The sequence below is a fragment of the Podarcis gaigeae genome (assembly GCF_964106915.1).
Source record: "Podarcis gaigeae genome assembly, chromosome: 10".
Taxonomy (NCBI): Eukaryota; Metazoa; Chordata; class Lepidosauria; order Squamata; family Lacertidae; genus Podarcis; species Podarcis gaigeae.
This window is the reverse complement of record NC_139686.1, coordinates 50,534,872-50,554,807: the sequence shown is the minus strand read 5'-3', so window position 1 is coordinate 50,554,807 and position 19,936 is coordinate 50,534,872. Positions and strand designations below refer to the sequence as shown.

Sequence of the window (19,936 nt, the reverse complement as noted above, 5' to 3'; positions counted from 1 at the left end):
ACAAAATTATTTCAGTAATTCCATCTGTGCTGCAATTAGAACACCTTCATGTGGCAAGGGGGACAAATTCATCATACTGTCTACATGACTTGCAATCCCATGATAACAGGAAAGTGTTTCATGTTAGGTTTATAAGTTAGCTCTTTATGATGGGACATGGGTGTGTTCACTACATCTCTGTATTACATCATAATGCTACTCAAGCTGCAGTTTTCTGCGTGTGATGTTATATGTCAGGCCCACTGTCTTTTTAAAGCAAGGTAGTTGGTTTGAATCAGCATGACATATAGGTTGGCCTGTAATACTGTTGCAAATTATTACATAGTGTTCATACATCATCATTGTATGTCATTTTCCCCATCACTTTGATGGGACGGTGAGTAAAGTTGCACAACCATTGTGAACAGTCTATGTAGATGACCCACATTTTGGTAGTCATCCTCTATATCTCTGAGATATGCTTTTTCTACAAGTAATGAGAGGCCAAAACAGGGGAGGGCTGGGCTGATACAAAGATGGACCTTGCAAAGCCGTAGGAAGAGATTAGAAATGACTATACAGTGGTACCTCGGCTTACATACGCTTCAGGTTACAGACGCTTCAGGTTACAGACTCTGCTAACCCAGAAATAGTACCTCGGGTTAAGAACTTTGCTTCAGGATGAGAATAGAAATCATGCTCTGGCGGCGTGGCGGCAGCTGGAGGCCCCATTAGCTAAAGTGGTGCTTCAGGTTAAGAACGGTTTCAGGCTAAGAACGGACCTTCGGAACGAATTAAGTACTTAATCCGAGGTACCACTGTAGTAAGTAAATGCATCTTGAACTATGGCTGGGACTATACCTACTGTTGTGATCTGGAATGTGGGGCAGAACATGGCAGTCCTAGTTGTAAGACAGGAAAAAGCCATTTCACATTGATTTATCTGGTTTCATGACCTCGTTTGGAGACTTAATATCCACAGCGGAGTGGATATTAGTTGAGGTGAATTTGTTCTACCTCCTTACCCGAAGGAGACTCTGAAAGCGATTTCCCAAAAGTAGATGGGCAAGGTAATCAATCATGGGTGATGCCTTTCCTTTTTTGGCCAACTTTACACTACATAATGTTTGCTTGCTCATTTATTTTGTGACTCAGCTGATTGGCAATATTTCCATTTCCCTGTTGGATGAATCTGGTCTCATTGTTATTTGCTTGTGTAACTGGAAGAATCAGATGCGATTGGCATGAGTTCTCTTATTTGGTTAATCTAGTCTATCTGGCAGTGGCTTGTTTTAAACAAGTACACAATCTGGTTTGACTGGCAATTGTTTACTGTTGGATTTGATCACTTTGCTCTCATTGGAGTTTAGTGCAGGCAGGTAAGCAAATTCGGATATAACCCTATGCCACCCTGAGGCATTATTAGGGTTGTGGGCACCTGGGAGTCATCGCTTATAGCTGTAAGCTTGCAAAAGATGGGCAAGTACACTTGGGTAAACATTCTGCCATGGGGCCATAGAGTACATGCCCAGTCCTTATACCCTAAGGTTCATCAAATGTGAGGAGCAGAAATACACCCAGTTGTTGGCTTGGAAGCCACTGAGTACAGCAGCTGATTTGTACAGGGAATAAGAGGGGTGCTCCCCTCTATATAATGAATAAACTCACCTGCCCTCACTTATTAATTCACTCTTGATTCAGAGATATTCTTATATTGCAATAAATATAATTGTTCCACCAATATGCTGGTTCTCACATTTTTCTCAGGGGCATAGGAGAATGGCATTCCTTTATTAGTTATCTCACACATGGAAACTGACTGGTTTTTCTCCCACAGGGGGCACATCCACCAGTTTTAAACCATTTTCAAGGGCTTCTAAATTCGTTTCTGCATGCAGTTCAGAGTGCTGATTTTAATCTTTAAAGCCCTCTATGAATTGGGACCCAGGCATTAGAAAGGCAGGTTCATTTGAACCTGTCTAAACACTAGAATCTTTGTCAGAGGCACTAAGGCAGGCAGCAATAGGAGAATGTCTACTTCACGTACCTAAAGTAGCCCTTCATTGTTTAATGACACAATTTCTTTTCTTTTCTTCCCTACAGCTTTTCAAAAGCTGCCTCAAAATAATAGAGTTTCCCAGAGTCTAAATGGAGACCTTTATTTTTCTAATGTAAAGCCAGAAGATAGCCGTGACGATTACATATGCTATGCGAGATTTAACCACACTCAAACTATACAACAGAAGCAACCCATTTCTTTAAAAGTTGAACCAGGTAGGTGTGAATTTTGTAAGCTGTTTTATAGCTACATTACATTTGACAGAAGTATATGTTATGTAAGTGTATAACAAACTTTTCTTGTTGGAATGTACCTTTCTTAGAACACGTGGTTTAAATTAATACACCTTCCGAACATTAAAAATGACTTCCAGTATATATTTACTAGAGCTTTGTAAAATTATGTGGTGCAATAAAAATATGTACTGTTAAGTACCTAGGGTGCCTAAACTGCATTGAAATCAATACTAGTTTAGACAATCTGTTTGCTGGAATACAACCTAAGTTTGAAAACAGCCTGGTAACAAGATGCTTCTGTATGACAGTTACCAAATATTTTCTATCTTATGCAAAAGCAATTGCAGACCTGGATATTACAATGAAATAAATGTTTATTTCTGTTCGAATTGATCGGCTTCAGTAGATAGATAGATTAACTTCTAAAGCCCATATTTACTGCTTCCTGGTTGCATTCTTCATGATATTCTATTTATTTCAGTGGATTCATTGAATGAAACTATAACTGCTAATATGAGTGACTCTGATTTTTATGGTGGTGAGTTTTAGAGATCCACTCCTGCATTACTCCTTTCATTGTAGAATTTAGTTAACTAACCACTCCATGGCTGCTTAACTTTACTGCCCTTACAATTCTAATATCTATATCTACTGGTGACCATAAAAGTAAATTGCACAGGATGAGTGCTCTAATTGATTATAAATTATTTAGAAGTAATGGCAGAACATTTGCATGCAAACATGTTTTCCCCCCGCCTTTTGGCAAATGAATCAATATAGCAGGCATGTTAATGTTCATGCACTCTTTATGTTAGCTGATAATTTGCTATCACCGAGACCAGTCAGTAGCACACACCGTATACTAAGGAAAAAGCCATAAACAATTAACTGTTGCTCATCCTGCTTAATATCTCACTGAATATGCAGTTTAAGTGCTAACCACTTAATACATCTGTGTTAGAAAGAATACATGTCTAGCATGTTTGAAGCATCCATGCCCTAATGTGCATTTGCTATTTTATTTTTTCCCCTTTTATTTTCAATCCTTCACAGAGGTAGCAATCTTATCAACTATAAACATGGCTTTATGGTTATGGATTTAACCACACTGTTGAATTTCTCAAGGATGCATATACGATCCACTTCACACAAACTTTCCAAGGGCTAATGGCATATATTACAGGGACTCAGTCCATCAGCATAATATAATTCTAGTGGCTGATGTATTTCCCTTTTTTATTCTCACTTAAGCAAGTGAAGTACCACCATCTCCTACCATTGCTAAGATTCAAGGCAGGCAGCAGCAGCCCTTTTCCCCTAAGTGCCACAGCCTCCCCACCCACCCCAGTAGAAGCTGAGAGCAAATCAATTGGAGCTATATCCAAACCAAAGTAAGCATTAGCAAAATAAGTGCCTACATCTATGCAGTGACATGGTCATCTGTATTGCTGCTGTTTGTCTCTTGGATGTGAGAACCTCCCAGATCCAAGATGAGCTTAAGAGTGCACCACTGCTGCATCCTGCTTCCATGGAGTGCAAAGGAGGGGGGTGGCAAAAGAGCTGCATGTTTGAGCATGCTACCCTTCAAGGACAATTTAGTCCTAGAGAGAGAGCTGCACAGCAGACCAGTCATACTGTGATGTATTTAAAGGTCAGGAAAATGTAATTGGTACATGCTAGTAGGTAACTGGCTGATGGACTTTGTCCTTCATTTTTTCATAAAATAAGAATTAATTCGAATAATTTTGCTTTGTATCCTATTTGCAAGTTATGTGAAAGCATATGGAGATAGAAGTGGCTCCTTGTGCACTTGAGGATTTCCCCATTATAGGAGTGGAAATTCAATGCATGCACCTCTTTTAAGCACACAGAGTTCCACTGAAGAGAATAGGGAATAGTCGGTGTACACATGAGAGAACTTGGTGATCTGGACTAAAAGCTATGCTTTTAAAGTTAGTGGCTTACTTCTTATTCTATGATCTCGCTGTCTTCCTGGACCTGTCTACACTACAAACTTAAAACACTTTATAGTCATTTTCTGTTCCCAGGGAATGGTGAGGGTATAGTTCTGTGATATAGGTAGGTGCAGGTGTGTATGAAAAGGTTGGGGAGGAGAAATGGTATCCTGGGGATCTCTAAGAGAATTTTCAACACTGGACCAAACTGCAGTTTGACCAAGATCTTTTGGGAAAGCCAAAGCAGTTAAAAGTTGCCTAAAAACATTTTAATTTGTAATGACGATATACCCTGATTCCACTCCTGTTTACTTATAACCTTTTGGAGTCCCATTGAATGTAAGCCAGCTATTGCTCATATCTACACAGATGTATGTTAACTAATTTCCCAGAAGAATTTCAAACAGAAATGGTAATAAAAAGAATAGAATTCATAAGATAAGCTTATAAGCCAACAGAAAAGATTTCAGTCGAAAACCTTTATCTTTTACTTCCATCATTTCAAGTGAAAAACTCTGATCACTTACAGTAGCTCTTCACAGCACTATTATTTATTTAAGAATTTGCTATTTCACCAACAATGATGTTCCCAGAGAAACTTACGTTATTCTTTAGTGTCAAAAAAAAGAAAGCACTAATTTATTTGGTGGGTGGATTTCTTTCAAAAGATTTTAGTTACTAAGTGAAAGGTTTACCCCTTACAGGAATTTTCCAAATTTTAAGGCAGAGTTTTGCAAAGTAGTTAAACGAGGCAGAGCAAGAAGGGTTAAAAACTCCCAGTTTTTATGAATTACAGTATTGACGGTCAGTATTAGATACAGCATGCATTTATGGAAAGGATTAGTTTTACTGTAGCCTTGAAATTACATTCAAATTTTTAATACTTCTAAATACATTTTTCTTTTCTTTTAGACAGGTTATCTCCTGAAAGGCGCCCAACTCTTCTGCTACCCACTGGAAGTACAAGTAGCAAAACAGAGCTAAGAGGAAACACCCTTTTGCTGGAGTGCATTGCAGAAGGATTGTGAGTTGACATTTGAAACATGCAACGTAAATGCAGAAATGCTAACCACTTCTCACTTCTATATCTTTACACTGTTTTCCTTTTGCAGTATTATTATGTTTAAACGTTCGATTGTTGATTAGTTTGGCAGTGTGCACACACAGAGAATGGGAGACAGCTGAGATGCTTGCTCTTTCCCTTCTCTTTCTCACAGCTATTTCACAATTTGTTGTTTCCTTGTCCAACCAATAGAAGACAGACTTTCCCCAGAATTTCCAGAGACTGTATAATGGAATACTGTACCTCTTTGCTCTAATTTACCAAGTTGTCTTGAGTGTGCCTTCATAAATCAGACATTCAAGCAGCAGTAATGTTTTTATTCTTCCTCTTCCCCACAACACAAGGGTCATAGCAGAGACTCTGGCTTAAAACCCATCAGTTCAAAGGTCCAACACCTGACAAACAATGCTTTGGCAAGCGCAGGAGATAATTCCATAACTTGCTTGCTTTTATAGATCACTGATTGCTTCTATACTTCCTACAACTGTCATTCACTTGTAGTGTTCACTCTTTCTGTCATTCCTTTCCTGCCCTATCAGCATGGGCTGTGCTCAGCAAATATTTAGCAAATTTGTTTTCCTTTTGTACCAGTGACATGTAGTGAATTGTAATGCAAGAATCCTAAATGTCAACCTTTTATAAAAGAGATATTCTAAATGTACATATTCTGCTTATCTCTACTTCTTTTTTCCATTGTCCATCTACCAAGAATGAGTTAGTCTTTTTCTTTTTTAAGTTACATATTATTTTTGGCTGCATCTGTAAAATTTGCTGATTACCTATCTGTCCATAGCACCCTAAAGCCCACTGTGGAAATTGGAAGGGAATTCTGTCAGCACTGACAGAAGAAGAGAACCTGAAGCTTATAAGCTTGCTTCCAATCTCTTCATCATGAGAGTTGGAATATTGTGCTCATTCCGCCAATCACTTTAATCTCAACTGCTGTTGCTTTGTTTGTTTTTCATCAGACCTACGCCACTTATTCGCTGGATTAAAGAAGGCGGTGAGCTTCCTGCCAACAGAACTTTTTTGGATAATTTTCATAAAACCCTCAAAATAATAGACATTTCTGAAGCTGACTCTGGAAAATATAAATGCATTGCATCAAATCTTTTGGGTTCCGCTCACCATGTTATAACAGTCACTGTCAAAGGTAAAACTTTTCTTAACATGGCATGTAATTTTTTTAGTTCAGAGGGGTGGCATCAGATGGGTTTTACTACATGAAAGGTTTGTCTGAACTGGATTTCTACACTGAAACCCATCCAAATGTCGAAATGAGAAATGTACTGTGGTATATTAACTATACCGTGCTATGTATGTTTACAGCACTACATGATGGCCAATACTGTAATGCCATTGACTTCACACAGTGTGGTAAAGCCTTTCCAGCACACAGAAAAAGTCTTGTATATCCTAAAGACATTTTGGAATCCGCTAGCTAAATTGAGGCAGATTCTGATCAGTCTCAGATCTAATCACCAAAAAGTCTCCTTCAGCAGAATTTCAAGTCTGCCAAAATCAGTACAATGAGGACAAATGGGTAGTGGAGCAGATTGTACCTGATTCAGTCTGATCTTTGGGCAACTTGTAACCCCAGCATGGGTAGAGGACAATCCTCTCAGAGGCTGATAGATCCAGAATCTTTCTTAAATTTTCTGGAAGATTTTTCTCTCAGAGTTCTGCTGAGGCCCTTGTTTTCCTACCTCATTATTATTGTTTTAATATTGTATAATATATTTTAACTGATTTTGTTGTATACTGTATGCTGCCTTTTTGGGGGGGAAGCATTTTGAAAAACAACTAACACATCTATTTAAGTAAATGAATAACAAAATCACTTGGATGCAGTTATTCATGGTTGGGAGGGGATTAGCAGAAGATTTATCTGCTGATTTTTTAAAATTATTGTTTCCCTCGGCACCCCTAGCCATAGCCTACCCCTTTCAGAGAGGGTACCTCGATCCTCAGAAGGGGCTTTCTGGAGGTGGCAGAGAAAATTACCTTCTGCCAACCCATTCCCCATTGGATACAATCAAATACTGTACTATGTTAATATATAAAGCGGAATAAAGATATTATATGCAATATACCGCCCAATAGACTTGTTACAAGAAGTCTGCAAGTGAAGATTTTACTGATTAACTTATTTCAATGTGACATTCATCTACCCTTTCCTCATGTTGCTGTCCCTAAATTCCATCAGCTACCTTTCCTCTGGGCTCCTTGACTCTTGGCTTTTCTACTCCTTCTGATTTCTTTGTGGGCTACAGTACTCTTAACAAAATACCCCCAAAACTTTTGTCTATACTAGATTCTCTGCAAGTTTTAATTATCCCATCCAAATAGACAATGTTTCCTTCTCTCTCAGGGTGTGCACTGCAAACATTCTATCAACTTTGTTCCCTAGACAGCCAGAATTTTGCCACCATAACTAATTGAGTCAATCTGTGTAATATTGTATTCCACCACACACACACAATAAAAGATATACAGATGGTTGTTTTGTTCCCTTTAAATTCAGCTGCACCTTACTGGATAAGAGAGCCCACAAACCTTGTATTATCTCCTGGAGAAAGTGGTTCCTTGATCTGCAGAGCTAATGGCAAACCCAAACCCAGTATAAGCTGGTTAGCGAATGGAGTTCCTATCACAAGTAAGATCTGTTTTTACTCTCTTCAGAACAATGTGATGCAAAGTTTTTAACTGGTGTCTCTGTTCCAGGAGAGGTGAAAGCCACAAGGCTTTGCAGGATTCGGCTTCCATTTAGGGGAAAGGAAGGAGAGAGAGAAACAAACAAGGAATAAAGGACTTGGAGTTTGTTTATATGGGTTGTTTGCATGGACTCTGCTTTTATAGACAGTTGTGTATTATATGGGGATACAAATCTTGCTTGCTTGCTTGTTTGGGGATTATATGGTTAACTCCATAACTCTAGAGTTAACTAGCTCAAAAGAGAAGGTGGGAGAGTTATCTGAGTATGTGAGAGAAGGCTTGTCTGAAAAAAAAAACAACCCAAAATTTCCTGTCACCTGCAATCTGTTGGGCAGAGCCCATGTTGTGGAGGGGGCAGGTAGCTAGAGGCCACTCCTTGGAGGACTGCCTTTGGGGCAGGCACTTCAAGGTGTGACTCTGGAGACATCAAATTAGCAAGGCGGACCTACTGGAAGTCTCTGGAGTACAATAGAAGAATGTAAGTTTGTAACCTTAGGGAATGTATTTAGAGACTGCAAAGGAGGATTGTGTTTAACCATTTGTTTGTTCTTTTGCTTCACTGGGAATATGTTGTCTTTCAGCAACTTTCTCATGCAATGCCTTTTCCTAGAAGAACTCCTTATTTTTGCCTTGGTAAACTTTAGATTTCATTTCATAAACCTGTTGCAGCCTTGTTTTTAACACTCCCACGCCTAGGAGCGATAAACTACCCTACCTTTGCAGAAAAAACCCCAGGGAAGTTTTTAGGTTGATTGATAACTGGCAGCCTTGTAGAAAGAATTCCTCATTATTGGGTGGCAGCAAGTTCTAAAGTTGAGAATGGGTGGCCAGACGGAGGGGTGCTTTCAGCTGTGGCTGAATTTCCCTTCCCCAAGTGGCACAGGTTCCTTCACTCTACTGAAGTAGGTTGCCATTAATACCCTTCTGAAGATTCCATTCCTTTTCCTTTCAAGTTTCTAAGCAACAACATCATTCAGGAACTCTGGATGAGGTGGCTTTAACTTGTGCCAGGCAAGGAGACAGCCAAAGTCCTCAAGTGAAACAGTTCATTAGAGAAAGTGGACAAGAAATAGACTGGCCAGGTGGTGGGGGGAAGCACTTAACAAGCTCTGCTTGCAGAAAATATCTCTCCTACCCAACGATTAAAGGTCCATGCAGAAGTCCTGTTCTGCACTCTTTTTCACATAGCCAACCTACAGAACAGATAGAGCCTCTACAAGAGATTTGTAATCTTATATTTGCTATATGCTGAGTCATATTTTGGCCTTGCCAGGAGTTCTGGAAAGAGGTATGGTGTGCTGGAACAATAATTTGTTAAAATACCATTTAGATAATGCACATGAGTTTTATTATTTGTATTCTGTATCTAGAATAATGTTAATTATCTTCCCATGAGGGCAAGGTTCTTTGAAGTGAAGTGCATAGGGATCAGCTACCTTTGATTTTACACGCATTAAAGTATTTTTTGTGACTTTTGTGGCTTTTTTTCTTCAATGGAGGAAGATGTAGACCAAAGGAATAATTTCAAATAAAATAGCAAGATTTGAATTTCAAAGCTGTTTACTCCCTGTAGGCCTTGCTATCAATGATCTGTTTTTATTTTCTAGTTTTAAAAAATGCAGACTAGAAATCCTCAGGACTTTACTTTATTTAGATTATGGGGTTAACATCCCCCCTTTTTTGGACAACATAATATATAATAATAATAATAATAATAATAATAATAATAATAATAATAATTTATTATTTATACCCCGCCCATCTGGCTGGGCGGCTTCCATAAAAACCAAAAATACAGTAAAATCACACGTTAAAAACTTCCCTGAACAGGGCTGCCTTAAGATGTCTTCTGAATGTCAGGTAGTTGTTTATTGCTTTGACATCTGCTGGAAGGGCGTTCCACAGGGTGGGCGCCACTACCGAGAAGGCCCTCTGCCTGGTTCCCTGTAGCTTTGCTTCTCGCAATAAGGGAACCGCCAGAAGGCCCTCGGCGCTGGACCTCAGCATCCGGGCAGAATGATGGGGGTGGAGACGCTCCTTCAGGTATACTGGACCGAGGCCATTTAGGGCTTTAAAGGTCAGCACCAACACTTTGAATTGTGCTCGGAAACATACTGGGAGCCAATGTAGGTCTTTCAAGACCGGTGTTATATGGTCTCGGCGGCCGCTCCCAGTCACCAGTCTAGCTGCAGCATTCTGGATTAGTTGTAGTTTCCGAGACACCTTCAAAGGTAGCCCCACGTAGAGTGCATTGCAGTAGTCCAAGCGGGAGATAACCAGAGCATGCACCACTCTGGCAAGACAGTCTGCAGGCAGATAGGGTCTCAGCCTACGTACCAGATGGAGCTGGTAAACAGCTGCCCTGGACACAGATTTGACCTGTGCCTCCATGGACAGCTGTGAGTCCAAAATGACTCCCAGGCTGCGCACCTGGTCCTTCAGGGGCACAGTTACCCCATTCAGGACCAGGGAATCCTCCACACCTGCCCGCCTCCTGTCCCCCAGAAACAGTACTTCTGTCTTGTCAGGATTCAACCTGTTAGCCGCCATCCATCCTCCAACCGCCTCCAGACACTCACACAGGACCTTCACTGCCCTCACTGGTTCTGATTTAAAAGAGAGGTAGAGCTGGGTATCATCTGCATACTGATGAACACCCAGCCCAAACTTCCTGATGATCTCTCCCAGCGGCTGCATGTAGATGTTGAAAAGCATGGGGGAGAGGACAGAACCCTGAGGCACCCCACAAGTGAGAGCCCAGGGGTCTGAACACTCATCCCCCACCACCACTTTCTGAACACGGCCCAGGAGGAAGGAGCGGAACCACTGTAGGACAGTGCCCCCAGCTCCCAGCCCCTCAAGACAGTCCAGAAGGATGTTATGGTCGATGGTATCAAACGCCGCTGAGAGATCCAGCAGAACTAGGAAACAGCTCTCACCTTTGTCCCTAGCCCGCCGGAGATCATCAACCAGTGCGACCAAGGCAGTTTCAGTCCCATGATGAGGCCTGAATCCCGACTGGAAGGGATCCAAATGGTCCGCTTCTTCCAGGCATGCCTGGAGTTGTTCGGCAACCGCTCGCTCTATCACCTTGCCCAAGAATGGAAGATTTGAGACTGGGCGATAGTTGGCCATTGTGGCCGCATCTAAAGATGGTTTTTTAAGAAGCGGTTTAATAACCGCCTCTTTCAGTGGGTCTGGGAAGGCTCCCTCACGGAGGGAAGCATTCACCACCCCACGAAGCCCATCGCCCAGTCCTTCCCGGCTAGCTTTTATAAGCCAGGATGAGCAAGGATCCAGGAGACAGGTGGTTGGTTTCACTCGTCCAAGCAGCCTGTCCACATCCTCGGAGGTAACAGATTGGAATTGATCCCACTCAACTTGACTAGACAGAACTCTAGCACTCTCCCGCCCTGGCCCTGCTCCCACGGTGGAGTCTACTTCTTCCCGAATCTGAGCGATTTTATCTGCAAAAAACTTTGCAAAATCATTGCAGGAGAATATGTGGCCCGTACTGGGCCCCGATGTTACAGGTGGTTCCGCTAAATTGTGAACCACCTGAAAAAGTCTCCTGCTGCTGTTTTCTGCAGATGCAATAGAGGCGGTGAAGAAATTCTTCGCCGTCGCTATCGCCACTTGGTAGGCTCGACGTTGAGCTCTAACCTGTGTCCGATCAGATTCGGAATGAGTTATCCGCCACCGGCGCTCTAGCCGTCTCAACGATTGTTTCATTGCCCTCAGATCCGTGGAAAACCACGGGGCTCTCCGGGCTCCATGCAATCGGAGAGGGCGCTTTGGAGCCAAACAGTCAATAGCCCTGGTTAACTCCGCATTCCAGCGGGCCACCAGGGAATCAGCTGAAAGGCCATCAACATGGGATAAAGCATCCCCTACCACTCTCTGGAAACCATTTGGATCCATTAAGTGGCGGGGGCGGACCATCCGAATTGGTCCCACCTCCCTGCAGAGGGGATGGGTCGCAGAGAAGTCCAGTTGCACCAGGAAGTGATCTGACCATGGCACTTCTTTTGTTTCACTTTTACTTAGTGTCAGATCACCAACATCCATAGAGGTAAACACCAGGTCTAAGGCATGTCCGCGGCTATGGGTTGGGCCAGACTTATTCAGGGACAGCCCCATGGAGGCCATGCTTTCCACGAAGTCCCGAGCTGCCCCTTGTAAGGTCGTGTCGGCATGGATGTTAAAATCCCCTAGGACGACCAAGCTAGGTGTCTCCAGGAGAACATCCGCCATGACCTGAAGCAGCTCGGGCAGGGAATCCTTGGTGCAGCGGGGAGGTCGGTACACCAAAAGGAATCCTGTACTGCCCCTATTGCCCAACTTCCAGAACATGCACTCAGAAAACTGGGTCTTCCCAATAGGACGCCTGGTGCAAACTAATGACTTTCTAAAAATCACTGCAACCCCCCCTCCCCGCCCACATGACCTGGGTTGCTGTGCGTAAGAGAAACCTGGTGGACAAGCAGTGGCAAGGACAGGCCCATCTGCTTCATCCAACCATCCAACCAAGTCTCTGTTACACATGCCAGGTCGAGTCCTCCATATTTGTGAATTGAAAGACCTTGTACTAACATCTACAGTTTTGTGGGTCTTGTGGAAACTAGATGTACAGAACAACGCTAAATTATATGATGTGTGGGAGTGAGGTTGCTAATCATCTGCCTATCATCCTGTCAGGACTGGAACGGGGAATTAGCTCCAAGCTGATGTTCTTCAGGGTTTCGATCCTATGGCTTCCTGAAATAATGCAGGGGCTTTGAACCTGGTGCATCCAAGGCCCATCTGCCCTGATTCTCTCATATCCTATTTCGAGGCCTAGCATTAGCAGTTGCTGGTGAAAACAACGCTGATCTGTGCCCACAGATCTTTCAATGACCGATATGTCATCCCCCATAAAGTTCCTGGGCATCAGCAGAGGGCTATGGCCTTCATTTCTTATCCTCATTTCTCCAGGAGATCTGGTGGCTTGCCTTGGCATTCTTAGGCATCATGTTGTTTCAGTATAGCTGATTTGTAGTTTATAATGCTTTTCTTGGGGGGGGTGTTCATTTGGATGTTTGAGTAAAATTATATGATTTTTTATCACATTCTTGTATATTTTGCCTCTTAAATATTCCAGTGGAGGGGCTATATTGGTAGCATTAATGTATAATTTAACCTCAATTTTTCATTGTGGAAGGAAGGAAAATAAGTAATTCCAGTTAGATCTACAGTCTACTTTGGATACTATTGTTTTGTCACATTTGCATTTTTCACACTCTCTACTTTTCTTCAGGTCCTTTTTGCTATAACTTATCCTTTGTTCTTTTGGTAGAAGATGTGCCTCCACTTGAGTTTCCATTATGTTTTACTGTATATTGCTGTATCTCGTAAGAATTTTCAATCCTGTCTCTGAACCTCTCATTACTTTTTGCAAATAACAACTGAATAAAAAGGAATATTTTGGCATCTCTGAACATTTTTTAATATCTCCTTCCTATTTTTCCTAGTTGCTCCTGAAGATCCTAGCAGAAATGTTGACGGTGATACAGTTATTTTCACTGATGTACAAGAAAGGTCAAGTGCTGTTTATCAATGTAACGCCTCTAATGAATATGGATATTTATTGGCAAATGCATTTGTGAATGTTTTAGGTAAGACCACATTTTCTTTGGGAGGAAACCCCCCTAGTAATAATGCTGTATAGTTGTGTGATTTCCCATTTGTGCAATCCTATACGTGTTTACTCAGAAGTAATATTTTAGCATTCATTAAAGCATACATAAATTTGTATATTAAAAATCAGTTAAAAACAAACTTCCATCTTCTACTAGATTGAACTCAACACCAAACACAAGCCCAAATAAGAATGTCTTACAACACAATACTATGTATGTTTACTCAAGAGATATGTCTCGGTGTGTTCAGTGGCTACAGTAAGGATAGACTCATACCAAAAAGTAGATAGGGAAATATCTTTCACCCCTCTTTGGGCTCAACCAATGAAGCTGGATGTTGGAAGATTTGGGACAAAATGAAGTACTTATTCACACAGTGCACAGTTAAACCTCCCAGTATTTCCTCCCAGTATATCTAGTGAGGGACACCAAATGATTTAAAAGAGGATTAGATCAATTACTGGTTGCTAGTCATGATGGCCAACTGCTGTTGGAGACAGTATACCTCTGAATAACAGGTGCAGGTTGCATAGAAATATATCCACTGGAGAATCAGTACAATACGTACTTCACTTTTTTTGTCATACGAATTTTCAAAAGAGGCAGATAATTATATGTTTCATAAAAGCTGCAAATGTCTGCTTTAAGAATGCTATTTATCTCAATTACGCTAATGAGAGAATGAATTAATAAGGTTGTGTCAGAAACTCTCCAAATCACATCACTTAGGACCTTTTCTTGGTACAGTGGAACCTTGTGTTACGTACTGTCCCCCTTGCAAATGCTGCATGTTATGAGCTCCGCTAACCCAGAAGTAGATGCTCCCGGTTGAGACCTTTGCCCCAGGATGTGAGCAGAAGTCATGCACCTGCAGCGTTGCAGCAGCAGAAGGTGCCATTAGTGAAAGTGTGATTCCTGTTATGAGCAGTTTCGGGCTGAGAACGGACCTCCGGAACGAATTAAATTTGTAACCGGAGATACCACTGTATACATCGTTTTTGTTCTCGGTCCTCTTTTTTGTTTGAAAAACAAATACAAAATTGTTCACCTTAGGTTTTATATTTTTTCTAACAAGCAGTAACAAATAAAAAGAAAAGGTGTAGTAGGAGAAAAACTATAACTATGAAATAACATCCGATTTACAAAATAGTTTAAAATGGAGCTTGCAGAATGCACAAAAAACTATGTGTTTCCTACAAAGAAATGCAAAACTTTTGATTCCTGAGCATGCTAAAGCTATCAAATATTAGAAGCGCTAGGGAAGGCAGCAGTGTTTTTATCGCAGGTATTTCCTTTCTACATTGTACAAAATATCAGGTCTAGAATGTTAATCAGGATGTGGATTTATTAGCTGAAGTCTTGAAACTTATTTTGTTCAAAACTGTTGCATAAAATAAGAGAGGGAAGAAACGGAGAAAAATGTTTCTATTGTTCTTTATTACATATTTTTATTTAAAATACTTGTCTCCCTTTTTTCTAAACAAATGCATCCAAAGGAATTCAGTTTCAATAATTCCTTTCTTTTAGCTGAGCCACCAAGAATACTCACTCCTCATAATGAACTCTATCAAGTCATTGCAAACAAACCTGCCCTTCTGGACTGTGCTTTTTTCGGATCACCTGTGCCTGAAATTGAATGGTAAGTTAATGATGATGTAAAAAGCTTAAAAGATGTTCTGTTCCATTCACAACAGTTTTTTAAAGCAAATAATTTTGGAAATTTGTAAAATAGAAAACTGTTTTTTCTCATTTTCATTTGCAAACCTTTTTCTTACTTAGGGAAGCAACATTAGTATATTTGCTTATTTCCCCATTTTCAACATAATGCATCCTTTCACTAGTCAGGACAAAATTAAATGATCTGTTAAATGCATGATCGTATTTAACAGGTTTTTAAAAATGTATTCTTCCTTTTAAATACCCATTTCAGCATGGGGATCAGGTTTGTCATCCCCCCCAAAAAAAATATTCCATTTGCCCGCCCTCCCCAAGTGCTAGTCCCTATGGGATTATTATTTTTTTGGAACTCTGCCATACAGAATAGAATACTGAGGGCCATTTAGTCCAACTGCCTGCAATGCAGGAATCTTTTGCCCAACGTGGGGCTGAAACCCACAACCCTAAGATTAAGAGCCTTTTTCTCTATCAGCTGAGCTATCCTATTTCACTCTGCAGACATGGGCTTGTTTCTAATTGGTGGAAGCAGTTTTTCAAAAGTAAAAACTAGGCTATGTCAAATCCATCACAACAATCATACTTTGGCCGTTGGAATCTCCTCGTTGAATATTAGTATATTCTAACCCTAGTATTTACAAGCCATGAATTTACTGGTACTGGTCTGATGTATAAAGATGTATTTATTTAAAGAAACTCATTTTCACCCAATGATGTTTGAATAGACGCATAACATGATTGTGTTTTCAACACTTAGGTTTAAAGGAGTGAAAGGTAGCATTCTCCAAGGAAATCAGTATGTTTTCCATAAAAATGGAACCTTGGAAATTCCTGAAGCCCAGAAGGATAGTGCTGGCACGTATACCTGTGTTGCAAGAAATAAACTAGGGAAGGTACAAAACGAAGTTCAATTAGAAATCAAGGGTAAGAAATCATGCCTCCTACTACTCTTCTAATCACAATTCCCTAAAGAATTTCCAGCTGTTAAATATCTTAATAGAAATTTTATGTTTCAGAGCCAACAATGATTATTAAGCAGCCTGAATACAAAGTTGTACAAAGGACTGGGCAGGTTTCCTTTGAATGTACAATTAAACATGATGCAACCTTAGTACCAACAGTTACATGGTTGAAGGACAGCGCTGAATTGCCAAATGATGAAAGGTATGTACATCAATTTTTCTTTCACCATTTTTTTTCAAGTCATTAAAACCCAGTTGTTTATGCATTTCATAGAAGAAGTACAATTTTCCTTACATGATATTTCTAATGGGACAACATACTTTAATGCGCCCTATAGGACTTAAGAGGGGACGCAGGTGGCGCTGTGGGTTAAAGCCTCAGTGCCTAGGACTTGCAGATCGAAAGGTCGGCGGTTCGAATCCCTGCGGCGGGGTGCGCTCCCGCTGCTCGGTCCCAGCGCCTGCCAACCTAGCAGTTCGAAAGCACCCCCCGGTGCAAATAGATAAATAGGGACCGCTTACCAGCGGGAAGGTAAACGGCGTTTCCGTGTGCGGCTCTGGCTCGCCAGAGCAGCGATGTCACGCTGGCCACGTGACCCGGAAGTGTCTCCGGACAGCGCTGGCCCCTGGCCTCTTGAGTGAGATGGGCGCACAACCCCAGAGTCTGTCAAGACTGGCCCGTACGGGCAGGGGTACCTTTACCTTTACCTTTTATAGGACTTAAGGGGATTTGGTCATTCTAGCATTACTTGGTTACTATATTTGCAAGGTAGTGCACAAAGTGCACACATTTTGTGGAGGGGTTTCCCATAGGGTTTATTTCAGTCCCGTGTGACTTACAAGCCACCAATCATGTATTGTGGTCTTCCCGTTGCTCAAGGAAGGTGGCAAAAACATAAAGTTTGTTGGATAGCAATATTGTGGATCACAAATTTCACAGGGTGTCATATTTTGGCTAACACAGAAAAATAAGACATAATGAGAAGAGATAAAAGGGGTAATAATAATAATAATAATAATAATAATAATAATAACTTTGTTGTCATTGCCCCCTCTCGGTAGACTATGTAAGAAAATGCGATTGCCGCCTTCCCTGTCATAGGAACGCATGCAAACAGGTGTTTGATAGCTTTGCAGTCTGCTACATGCATACAGAGGCATTTATACGATCTGCAATCTTCATGTCCTTAAATAAATTCAGACAAGACTCAAATTTTGGTTTATTTTTTTGGCAGAATTTAGGCCACATCTTTATTGATTACAGCAAGTGAGTGGTTGCATAGGCTCTGGTTTGACTAGCTCCCTGCACCATTTCAGGTAGCGCTGATCCAGGTCACCAGCATAGGTCAGCCTAGGGTGAACACCTGGATAAGCAGAAAGCCGGGAACAGGCTATCTCCGCCACCCAAATGCCCCCCTGGACTCAGGCACAGGCACAACCCCCTCTCAGGGGTTGACCAAACCATCAAGTCCCTGGATTCCTTTAACGGAATACCCTTCACATAGGGGTGGTGAGAGCATTCTCCCATCCCTGTCACCTGAACCAGAGCTTATCCACAACCTTACAAGTTGTGATGATTTGCTACATGGCAGGCGAAACCCAAATGGCACCAGCCAATCAGCCAACTGGGGAAAATTCCTGCCGTGTCCCTGTCCCAATGACAGACGACACACAATGGCATAGCAAGGTCAAGCACACAGCCCTAAATATAGGGAGAGGTGGGCAGGTGTTCCGGATGCACACGCCAAAAGAGGAAGCTCTGGGACACGTGCATAGGTATATATAGGTCCCTTGATCCATTTAGCTTGCATCCCATTGGCCTGATTAAACCCAGCATCAAGGGACCTACCAACTGAGTGTTGTGGCTATTCAATCAAACCCACCCACAACACAGGGTTTGGTTGCCAGGTCTCACCACAACACGTGCCCTCTTTAAGGAAGGACCCGATTTATTACAGCTGTTTGAAAAGGTATATAAATCAGATTGCAGAATGGGACTCCTAACACAATTGTAACTGCATATTTGAGTTCCAACTCAAATTCCCAAATTCCCAAGTTCCGACCAAGATTCCCTGTTCACTTTGTGGAACATGGAATTGTTTGGACCTACCCTTTGCATTCATGGAGCTTTCCTCTTCACTGAAAAAGGTGGTGCCATTGTGAACAGGCAGCTTTTTGTATATAGACATCAGAACTTCTGTGCACTCTTCAACTCGCTCCACTAGGTGTATGCAGATTCTGGTGAGAGCCGAGCCATGAATTCAGTTTAAGACAATGCAACACACTATGTAAGCCAAATTGTGACTTAGCTCAATGCATCTGCAAAATGTTTTGGCAGGAGCAAAGTGTCTGTGATCTCCTGTCCTGAAGGAAAGGAGATTGATTTGGCCTAACATTATGTGGCACTAAGGACTCCGAACAGACATGCATTAGAGGCTGTTCTGTAAATTTTTAAAGCTACTGAATCATAACCAATTATTTTAAATTTAGCATAGCTGGATTGGGTAATACATTTTTCAACCACAGTAATTATATACTAATTATATTTAAGAAGTACTATACTCTTGTTCCTGCTTCTACTACACTATATTTTTTGATGATGCAGGCAATATTTAGTGGGTTGATATGTGACCTAAATGTGGTTTATTTACTGCATGAAGGATACTTGCTCAATATTAGATAATATTGAAGTATTTTTCAGTACTGATATTAAGATTTTACTGTATTTTGTTGCAATATATACTTATAGTCCTATGCACCAATGGAGTGACTAAATGTATTGTAATTGCAGGTTTATTGTCGGTAAACACAACTTGACCATTATGAATGTTACTGATAAAGATGGTGGAGCATATACTTGCATAGCTAATACTACTCTGGACAGTGTTTCTGCAAGTGCTGTGCTCACTGTTGTTGGTAAGATTTATTTTAACTTATGATTACGACTGTGATAAATCTACTATCTATTATTGAGTTTCAGCTAATGGTAGGGTTGCCATATGTCCGGATTTTTCTAGACACATCCAGGAATCAGGCCGGAAAGCGTCGTCCAGGCAGATTTTAATCAAATCAGCAAAATGTCCAGATATACCCGAATGTATGGCAAGGGGATTAATAATTTAAAAGAAATCATTTTAAAATTAAAAAAGGCAAAAAACTTTGATTTTCACTTTGGGGAATATGACAAACCTAGTCATGGGATACTATAGATTGTTCCGGAAAATGAAGACAGTAAGTTAAGTTACTTCATTTCTCCACAAATTTAGTTGGATTTCATGTGTATGTGTGTGTGTGTGCACGCACACACATTACATTCTTGATAACTTTTAGCCTTGTCCTATAGGGCTCTATCCAGAGAAGCATGAGCATAAATTTATGTTGCCACATATACCCCTGAAAAGCCACACCTGAAGGTCATGGAACCCTTGAGAATGGTGTGGGATGGAATGCAAGGAGCTTCAGTGAGAGGAGGAAATGAGTGGAAATCAGACAGACTCAGTTTATGTGGAGAGAAACTCTGCATGCACAAGGAAATCCTCCTCAGTTTCCATAGCTCTCTACTGGAGCTACTTGCAACCCATAATAAGTTGCTCTTTAGGGTCCTCATGCCACAAG

General features: G+C 41.2%; 1 protein-coding gene across 50 annotated transcripts in view; it reads left to right on the top strand.

The window, feature by feature from the left end:
• NRCAM (neuronal cell adhesion molecule) overlaps window positions 1–19,936 on the top strand; it is a 138,939-nt gene that overhangs the window by 73,767 nt on the left and 45,236 nt on the right. For 30 of the 50 annotated variants that reach the window (XR_014555338.1, XM_083698959.1, XM_083698986.1 and 27 more), the window contains 10 exons: window positions 2,083–2,253; window positions 2,756–2,812; window positions 5,142–5,253; window positions 6,261–6,445; window positions 7,817–7,948; window positions 13,518–13,661; window positions 15,213–15,324; window positions 16,117–16,283; window positions 16,376–16,523; window positions 19,113–19,237. Coding sequence is in view for 49 of the 50 variants with exons in the window: in XM_083698959.1 (XP_083555085.1) it covers window positions 2,083–2,253; window positions 2,756–2,812; window positions 5,142–5,253; window positions 6,261–6,445; window positions 7,817–7,948; window positions 13,518–13,661; window positions 15,213–15,324; window positions 16,117–16,283; window positions 16,376–16,523; window positions 19,113–19,237 (1,353 nt within the window). In the remaining variant the exon portion in view is untranslated. The remainder of the gene's footprint in view (window positions 1–2,082; window positions 2,254–2,755; window positions 2,813–5,141; window positions 5,254–6,260; window positions 6,446–7,816; window positions 7,949–13,517; window positions 13,662–15,212; window positions 15,325–16,116; window positions 16,284–16,375; window positions 16,524–19,112; window positions 19,238–19,936) is intronic. The other 20 variants (XM_083698993.1, XM_083698975.1, XM_083698965.1 and 17 more) reach the window with 1 other exon arrangement.